Genomic DNA, 10,416 nt, shown 5'->3' on the forward strand with positions numbered 1-10,416 from the left:
TCACCCTTGACTTCGTGCCACAGGACAACCAGCCAGGATATGCGGCACAGTTCCCAACTTGTCACCACACAGCTTGCACATCCCATCCTCATCCTCGCTCCACTTGGATGCTAAAGCAGGTGTAACAAGCGTGCCATACACAGCACTAAGCAGAAAACCGATTAATGAGTCCCCATACTTGAAGAGCGTGTGCCAGCTCATGTCAGTCCTTGTCACCAGCTCTCTCCAATTACCCCACCTGGACTGCATCTCCAACGTACCCAACTGCACCTCTCTTTTCTTCCTGATGTTCTCCTTAACCCTATCCAACACCTCCCTCTGCTGCTCCTTTTCTGACATCTTCTCCCAGGGCTTCTTCCAATCACCGAAACCAATTCCAGCTCTACTAAGAGGTTGCACCATACCTCGCACTGACTCACACACCAAGTCTCTTTCAGCTTCGTGAAGCTGAGCATCTGCCTTCCAAACTCTCCCAGACCGCACCTGGGGTTGCACCGCTCTGATCAAAGCATCCTGAGATGTTTGATATGACTGCAAGAGACGGCACTTTTCTACTTTCCAAGTGTCGGTTAGGCTGTCGATGGGGAGAGCAACACTGGATGAATGACTAAACAGGCAAGAGCTACTAAGCGTGTGTCCCACTCCTAGCCATTTTCTGAGATGACTGTTAGTTGTTTGCTCCCAGCGAGAAACAGTGCTGATCGGGATATCATAAATGGCAAGTGGCCACTTCATCTTTGGAAGGACCATATACTGATACCCCCAACATGTCTGCAGGCCGGTGAGGGAGCTAAGATCGAGTCTACTGAGGTATGTAATAAGATCCTCGTGTGTTTTCTCGATTATAGCTTTGTCCTTTCCTTCTGCCCGAATCCACCTCCCTAGAAACTTGATTGGTTTCTCAGATACATTCGGGATCACCTCCCCGCTAAGCTGCAACCTCGCCTGACTACCTTTTGAACTCTCTACAACCCACTCCATTGTCACTCCCTTCTGGTAGACTAGTGCCCTAGATTTAGACGACTTAAGCTTGAACCTTGACCACACAACGAACTCCTGATAAACATCAAGCAGGGTTTGCATATCTACCATTTTAGCCGTGGTAAGGCAGCTATCATCCATAAACAGCTTAAGGGGTGGTATAGCTGTTCCATCCTTAATGTACTCGACACTCCTATGTACCTTCATCTTCAAGTACTCATCAGAAAGGTTCATGCATAGCACAAACAAGATCACCGAGATGACACAGCCCATAAATATTCCTATCTCGAACTGCTGCCACTCTGATGTCACTGTTTTAGAGGAGAATCTTCCGTAAATTTCCGAGAAGTATTTGATTACGATGTTGATAACTTTCTCGGGGATATGATAGAAGCGGAGTGCTTTCACAATAAGTAAATGTGGAACAGCCCCGTAAGCATTCACCAAGTCTAACCAGACAACACTGAGATCCTTTCTCTTAACTCGAGCATCTTTGAGCACCTCCCACATAGCTCCAAAGTGCTCTGTACATCCGTGTACACCAGGAACTCCGCCCTTCTGCACTGAGAGATCCACATACCCGTTAGCGACAACAAAGTTGGTTAATCTCTTCACCAACACAGCGAGGTATATCTTCCCCTGAATGTTTCCTAGCGATATAGGCCGTCCTGTGCTGGATCCAAAATCTCCATCCGCCTTAGGAATGTAGATCCCTTCAAAGTACCTACAGTTGTCTGGGTACTCCTCAGCCTTGTAGCCTCCTCTCAGCACATGCCACAAGTTCTGAGATATTCCTGGACACCTCTTGTACACCGTATACGGGATGCCGTTGTTACCAGGTGAACTCTTACCTCTGGCTTTCTTAACAACCTCGTCGAACTCCTTCTTGGTTATATTCCTGATGTCAAACCCCACAGTTGGGCTAGGAGCTGCCTCAGGTAACTCATTCAGAACGCCAAGAGGAACTGCCCGACTGGCATCACTATACGTATTAGACAGGTGGTTGTCTAACTCCTCCTTACTACACTTTAACTCTCCCACAGGGCTTGGTTCAAGAATACCTTTAATAGCCTTGAAAGGATCTCGAGTAAACCCACCTCTCTGTCTCCTCACTTCTCTCTGCTTCTTCCTCCTTGCCTCTGCTCTTCTCAACTTACACAGCTTCTCTGCCAGGCCTCTAAGCAAAGCATTGAAACCTTCCTTTACAGACTGGGAACAAGCTTTCCTGGCTTTCCTCCTCAGCTCTCTCCTCTCAATGACCAACTTATCAATCTCCTCCTGTCTCCTGTTGCAAACCTGAGACCTTTACCTGACTCTGCACCATCAATCACGAGCCCAAACCATTCCACACCTTCATCATACACCGTGTCGCAATGGCTCACCATCTTCTCCTGGAATGGCTTCCCCTTCTGCTCCTGTCTCACTCTCTTACTAACACTCACATCAAACTCTACCCACCTCTCATCCTTTGCGGCCAGCCACTTCACCTTGGGCTTCTTAGGGGCAGGTGGGTCAATAGAAGAACTCTTTGAAAGAAGGGTCTGGATATCCCTGGCACTGTGGTTATCGTCCTGGCCAGGTACCTCCACCGAATTTACAGATGTAACATCTAACGGCTGCTCCCCTTCCCAAGAGCACTTCATCCTTCCTCGATAAATGTTCCTACCCCTTTCCTTTGTAAAGCGCCGACCACACACGCAGCTAAACTCCTCTGCTACATCAGAATCAGGGGTCGAGAGCTCTCGACTATTTGTATAAGTCCTTTTCTGATTCATGGCAGGACGTGGTGGGTGTCCACAAAGCCTTTATTTTTCACCCGGGCAACTCGTCCCTAAATAGGAACTCCCGGAACCTTAGAGAGGCAGGAGGCGCAGGACCGATGTGGACTGAGGTCTCCGCTCGTTAAAACCCCATCACACCTCTCTATTGCAGTAACCGCTGCAGGCACGGATCTCAACCCAACCCAGAAGCCAATTCCAAGTGTAGCATCTGTTCAAATCAGGTGGGCCTTACCCCACGGTAGCTGGCCAATCCCAGCAGTATCATAAAGTAGCATAGGGTAAAGATACAGTTAAACTGCGAAGGCACAACACCAAACCAACCCTACTCTATCTCCCAAAAACAACCTTCTCCTGGTCGGCCATGTCCCTCATCCTGCACTTGACCCCTGCAGAGGTCACAAGCCCATCGGAGCACAAATGAGCGAGAAACGGGGAAGCCTTAGCTACCGGCCCAAGGACTGCATCACTAGCAGCGAAATACGGATATACCTTCCCTTTTACATGCGTTCAACCGGCACCCGAACCACACGCTGTTTCTTAGACATAACTTCCCACTTACATCAGTGTCTTCTCGCATCAACTGGCATCGGCAAGTGGCGACACTGTGTAGACTCAACCCTGAGCTTGATCAGAATCTATAATACTATACTAATGAACGTTATAAATTCGAGATCCTGGTGGAACCTACAGCTGGACATGACAAGGATTAAGTTCCCCTAGCTAACTGTGAATAAACTTAATGATCACTTCTGCTTGAGCGAGCATGCTGTCTTTTTTACACAAAAAACTCAGTTACAGTCTTTAACGGTGCGAGAGTCTTGGTAATTTCTTTATCTTAGTCAGTCTCTCCTGCTCCAGTTTTAGATTGCCTAGCTCCAAGTCATCTAAAATTCCGTGCACTGCATCAGTTATCCGGTCATATCTCTCTAACATAATGCACAGCGAGCTCCAACGGGTTTTTTAGTCTCGTTGCAGTCTGAGTTCCTTTCCGTGCTTCAACAAAACAACACTAACTACGTCTGACATACAACTCAAGTTACCTACTAGATGCAATAATGCAACATTTCAATTTTCACAAATTCATACACACATACCATCACACTGAAAATTATGGTAGCATTAGCACTGGGTTTTAACTTTACAAACTGTGAAAATAGATTCGAAAAATATGTTAAATGTTGGACATTATACCATAATAAATTTTGTTGATTATCGCGATAATTCTCGAACATTTTAGCGATAATCGATAATGATTTTTGGATAATTTTTGCCGATAATATCGGTTGGCAACCCTAATCTTGATAGCTTTTAGAGTTTAAGCAACTAAAGTTCGTGGCTTTCAAGTGTCACCATACTATAAGTAACAGTAGTGAATTTTATAATTTCATAAGGTAAAACTACAGGAGGACATGACAATTAGGGTTAAGTTTGACCCAATTTCCCGAGCTTTACCGGGTTCTGCCATGGTGCCAGGAAGCCGTTTGCGGACGAATTAATGTAATAGTCCATCCGGGATGACAAGGTGACATTTGAATCCGCCGCTGTGGTAGTATCGGTTGGTTATCTATCATACGTTCAATAATCACTGTATCCTAACAGTGACCTGTTACTCTGGTCAGACACCTCTGCTGGCATTTCACCTTCGATTTTTCATTAACACAAATAATCCTTCTTTTTTTAATCTCTGGCCAGCTGCATGCTGGGTTTCAGAATGTGATACCAGATCAATATGCTGCGACTAATTGCAGCCAGATCCTATAATTGGATCCAATTACACGCGATAACTTTATTATTCCATATAAGGCCCTGATCAAGTAGCTTGAGCTCGGAGAACAAGCTCTGGTGACGTTCTTAATCATGTGACCTCAGGCTCATAATCACGTGACCTCAGACCCAATCAATTGGGTTTCGGCCTAGTCAGCCCTGCCCCTGTCACCCGATCTTGAGATGACCGTACGACACTCGTTGACCCAATAAATGTCTGGAAGGCTAAAAATTGTACATGCCAAAACTCACAATATTCCTTAAAGAGTTGTGCGAGATGACGATACATAGAGGCCGCAAAATTATGAGGAATACCAGATCCTGGTGGAACCTAAGCGATCCATGACATCACGACAGGCCCTATGATGACTGACGAACCATATGATGATGATAAGATGATACTTGATAGGTTACATCACCACATATTACGTAACCTCACAGGAAATGGCAACTTTAAATGCAACAAATTTAATAATCGATCACAATCTTTAGTTTTTAAAGAGTGGATCCTGTCATCGAACGTGTTCAACTTTTCTTTTACACAAGTTTCCAGTGCGCTAAGCCAAGGAAACTATAAATATACAATCTATCTGTTATAACATAATTACAAGTAATTATGTAGATATTTAATTATGAGTAATTAATTATACCGTCTCAGAGGTGTTGGGAGGAGACCCAGTGTTTGATGAGCAACCACGACGCAGATTGTGGAGTTGGGTGACAATGCTATCTTCTCTTGTTCCCCTTCAACTTGCTAACGTTCAGGTTTACATGGGAGATATTATAAAATTAATAAACAATATTATTTACATAATTAATATTATACAATTATTCATGCTGTCACTTATTCTGAGATACTGTTATGTATGAAACTTCGGATTCTGGACCCACGTTATGCTGTTATGCAATGAATCCGAGGTATGCTTTAGAAATTGAATTTTATATCATACGAACGAAAACATTTTTTGCTCTAAGAGATCGTTCACCTCGAAGTAGTTTTTAAGACTGATTGGCTTGAGTTCGAAATTATAAACAAAACCATGCTGTGCAACGTTTCAAAGCAAAATGTGATGTATGGTAGGATTAACATAGAAATTGAACATATTAGTAATACGATGAGAATCAAGATTGGCAACCTCTTCACCAAGCCATATTAAAGAGTCAAAACAAATTGAAGATTCACCAGAGTCTGTAGGAAGGTTAGCTCTAGAAATACCGGTTGGAACCAATTCCATAGGCCTACAATGTTCCGTTCTGTCCCTCAGGGTTAACCTAGAATCGAACATGACTACAGCGAGAGTCGGAATTGACAAGCTATTCACCAGTTTGACATCCTACATTTCTGTTGTTGAAACTCTCGCTGTTGCTCTCGCGGTTGGAACAGACTCTCGTATTGTAGTTGGATAAGGTTAATTGTCTGACTCCACTTTGCTGATACCGATCTGACTGCTTTGAGTCCTTCAGTGACGATGTCACTGTACAATAGCGGGTTGATGACAGAGTTGAAGGGTAGGATTATTATTGAGAACACGGGATACCACGAGGAGGCGTTTATAACCTCGAAGAAGTGCAATAGGCACACCACAGAAATGGAATCCAGCAGAGAAAGTCAGTAGCTATGATGATGGATATCTTGGTTTGCAGCTTCAGGTCTCTTTTGCGAGTTGCTGACGTTTTGACAGTACACTCTGAGATGATCTTGTGGACGTAATATTGGATGGCAATGTAGCATTCAGTAATCAAACAAAGCATATAAAGTTTAAGAAGCAGTATGGTAAGCGAATAAAGATACTGCGATCTGATTTTTGTGACAAGATATTTGAAAATACAAACACTGTCACTGCCATAAAACTCTACCTTGGTCCCCTCAATTCCTCCATAAGTGTCTGAAAACATTTCTCTTACCATGTGTCTGATTCTAATCCATGACAGAGGTTGGTTTTTGTATCTCCCGTTGTAGCTTTGTAGGATCCTGTAATGACGGTGTCTTTGTCCACCATGCCCGTAAATAAGGTTACTTTGCTGTAGTGTAACCCGTTCACAAAGAAATCTTCCAGTCCCTCAAGAAGGGGTAAAAATGCCAATGCTAGTGAAATGGAGAGAAGAAATATTAGCATGACCGAGACTTTCAAACGAGCTCGCCAACTCGTTGGATCTTTTGACACCAGAGAGTTTATATTAGCAAGTCTTGAGATACTCAAGCAAGCCATTGAAAACAGTGAGAAGTTGAGAACCTATGGTGCTGATCACCCCAAGCGTATTACAATATCTGCTGGTCAGCCACTGATACTTGCTGAGGCAGAAGGTACCCTTTGTAATGGTAGTCTACTGCTGACAATACTCAGCAAGTAGGATCCCACTAAGAAGTCTCCCACTGCTACTAAAAGTATAAGTAACTTGTTAACTCGTCCTCTGAGAGATTACTTCCTAAAATCTTTCCGTGGGGTTGTATAATGAAAGGGTTCCAAAGGGGGGGATCATAGTATCCCCCTACCCCAAAAAAATACTTTTAAAAGGGAAAAGTTTTGGAGGAGGATTTCGTGAGTTTTTAGCACGAGTCTCCAAAATTTTTGAATAATCCCCACAGTCCCGTTCCATTTACATTGGGCGTTTTTGGGGGTGTATTCACCTGTCTCGTTGCATCTGACGTGATTTCCCCAATTTCGCTATATGTGAAATTTTCACAGTCGTTTTTTCAAGATTGCAACTTTTTTGTACGTTTTGGGATATTTTGTTTTTTCGCAAAAAAAAAGTTTGCACAATTTTCCCCCCTTCTCTTAAACCAAAAATTGTCTCCTTTTGTCTTCTGTAAACTAAAAACCGGCTCTTTGCAGGGAAGTTGGTAAAATAGTTTGCTTATGTTTTTTAAAGGGCCCAAAGGCCCCCTTTCACGCTCCCGTACAGCTAGGGTTTTACATTTAAAACTTCCGTATGAAACTTACCCCAAAATTTTTCTGTTTATGGGCGACCCATCAAAAGGGTTTAGACTCCTAGAAAAGCCTTTATTGGACCCTTTGAAGGGTTTGATTTGCAGGGTCTTTCAGGGAAAAACAAACCCCTTCAATCCCTACGCAAAAACAGTAAACCCTTTTTAAATGTTTCACCCGGGGAAAAAACCCTCCAAATTGAAACTAGATTTTTTGCTTTTTCCCCCAAATTTGTTCTTTTTGCCAAATGTTGCAAATTTTTCGCAAAAGTTTTGAAAAATTTCAAACTTTGCTATCTTAAAACATCCCTGGGAGGTGAAAATCTTTTCAAAAAACCTCTCACAAAGATTTCCCATCGCATCCAAAGCTTTTCATTTAAATTTTTCCATCTTCGGGGTCAAAAATTGTCCGTCCCTGTTCCCAAAGGGCAGGGGGAATCCCCTATTTCCGTTTATTGTGGGGGGTTTTAGTTGCCCTTCGAAAAACATCTTGTGGTTGACATTTTTTTGGGCAGAAAAAATTGTGCTTTTTTCCGTTCCCTCCCGGGGCAATCCGGGGTTTCCCCCTCACCCCGTTATTTTGTGGGAAAGGGACATCCCCTCACCTCGTTCACTTTGGGTTTTGGGTAGCCCTCGGCCAAAGGGTTTTGTAAACCCCCGACGGAGAAAAAACTGAAGGCTAGTTCGGGGAAACCCCCCTTGCACTCCATTGTTTCTCGGCTCAAATCTGTGGATGGGTTTTCTTTGGGCCTTTAACTGACAGGTGTATGATACGGGGCCCCGTTTGGGGGGGCAAGTTTGGTGAGGGTTTCAAAGGGGTTTGGGTTGTTTGGAAAGAAGTTGTAAAAGTAGGGCCCTGGGAAGGGGCTCCGGGGTAAAATACCCGATGATTCTGGGCCGGGGCGGAGTATCTTCTTTCGTCCACAAGAGTGAAATTATTTTCAGTTGTACTTTTGGGATTTAACGTGCCGGGCCAAGGCCCTTTGTTACAGATAACCCCCATAGGTTTTGATTGTTTAAAAGTTTCCCCACATTGCACCTGTAACAGTCAAACTTTCAGATCACCACCCTTTTCAGTTGGGGTGAGTGCCCTCCCTCTCTCGTGCCCAAAAGTAAAAATTGGTTAAAATTTGGGGCATTTTTTTCCTCATCCACCCCAGTTTTTGGCGGGCGTTTCCCGTTCCCAAATTGCCTACTTGTGTTCCAAACCCCCGGGGTTATCTTTGTTCCCCAAAAAGTTATGGGTCTTTAGGTATAGTGAACGTTTGGGTTTTATATGGCACGTTTTACGTTTACAGAACTTTGTTTTTCCCGGTATTGTCAATTTTAAAATTCCCCACCCCCTTTGAATGTGTCCGCAAACCCCGTAAAAATTGGGGTCATTTGGGCAGAGGGGGTCGTTTTGAGGGTCAAATTCATTTTTCCCCCTGTTTAGTCCGGATCGTTTTTTGTAGAGTTCCAAATGAGGAAAAAAGGGTTTTCAGAGCGAGGGGGCACTTAAAAGTATCTTTCCCCATTTTTTTTCAGGTACTTTTTTTCATCCCCCCAATTCCCCAAATCGCAGCTTTTCTTCTTTTTTTTGGAAATAACGTCAAGGGATTATTTTTTGTTTTTGTCAATTTTTTTTCCTTGGCCCGCCCTTTTCGATGGGGTTACAAGAAAAAATTACGCAATAAGAGGATTTTTTTTTAAAAAAAACAGTTTGAATAAAAAAAATTTTTTAAAACTTTTCAGGGGGGGGGAGGCCCCCCCCCAAAGTTTTAGGTAGTTTAAGGGCCCCGAACCAGGTAAAACCCCATTGTCCCCCACTTACTGTTTTTCTTCGGTTTTAATTTTTTCGTAAAAAAAATATAATAAAAATATTCGATGAGTTTTAAAAGGGGAAATAAATTTGGCCCGGAAAAAAAATGGATTTGTTTTTGACAGGTGGGACAGTGGGGGGAAAAGTGTTGACGTTTTAAATTGCTGTCCAAACACTAAAAACGCTTTGTAACCCTGTAACCCCCCCGGGAACCCCCCCGTTTAAAACCCGGGTGTAGGGGCTGGTTTGGTTTAGCTTTCCCGGTGGTAACTCTTTAACCTTTTGTTGGATCTACATAACAACCGCTATCTCATACAACTGGTAACAACCCAGCTTTAGTACTATTTGTTTTTGTTTCTTCAAAGAAAATTTAAGATTCTGAACTGATCAAGTTTCAAAATGAGCGCCTCAAAGCGTTGCGTTGTGAATAAACCAGTAGCCACCACGACACTAGCTTGTATCCTAGTTGTACAATTCGTTGCCGAATCGCATCGTCAATCAGGAAATTTAATTTTTGCGGGGGTTTTTTAAAAATTCCCAAAGGAAAAAAGGGTTTTTTGTCGGTAAAAAATTTAAATTTAAATTTTTAATCGGGGAGCTGGAAAAAAAATACCCCCTTTTAAATTGGGGTTCGCTTTGGGATCTCGAGGGAAACCGACTTAAATTTTATATGACCCAAATAAGCAATTTTCTGGGTACCCCTTTTTTCGGAAAACACGCCCTTTTTGCCGCGCCCCTATCGCGACCCCCCCTATAAAATTTTTAGCTTCTGATTGAGGGTAAAAGAACTCAGGATGAAAAAAAAAATGTGCCCAAGAAAGCATGTTTATATTGTTTTCTATGAAATAATTAAGTCCTTTACTTAAAAAAAACAAATTTTTCCGGGAATTTAATTTAAAAATTTTATTTAAAAATAAATTTTTACCCCTTGCAGTGACCATATTTCGAGGGGTAAAAAAAAGGGGTTTTCCCAAAACTCAATTTTTGAAGTTGTTTGACTTTAAACCCCTGTCTATCTCATCAATTGTTTTTTTTACCCTTTTAATTTCCCCAAAATGAGCGTTTATAGCTTCGTAGGAAAACTGAGATTTTTTGTTTTTAAACGTGTCAATCGTACTTGCGTGGGTACAAATATGGTTTGAACCCTTTTAAAAACTCAGAAC

General features: G+C 42.8%; 1 protein-coding gene across 1 annotated transcript; it reads right to left on the reverse strand.

Annotated features, from left to right (window-relative positions):
- Nucleotides 1-2,624, reverse strand: LOC134821587 (uncharacterized). Its single transcript, XM_063832287.1, has 2 exons — nt 2,278-2,624; nt 1-2,158 (listed from the first exon to the last, which is right to left on the reverse strand). Exons 1-2 carry the CDS (start codon nt 2,622-2,624, stop codon nt 1-3), a joined length of 2,505 nt encoding a protein of 834 aa, XP_063688357.1.
- Between the last annotated feature and the right edge of the window lie 7,792 nt (nt 2,625-10,416).

Source organism: Bolinopsis microptera, chromosome 10, assembly GCF_026151205.1.
Source record: "Bolinopsis microptera isolate Bmic1 chromosome 10, MBARI_Bmic_1.0, whole genome shotgun sequence".
NCBI classification, from domain to species: domain Eukaryota; kingdom Metazoa; phylum Ctenophora; class Tentaculata; order Lobata; family Bolinopsidae; genus Bolinopsis; species Bolinopsis microptera.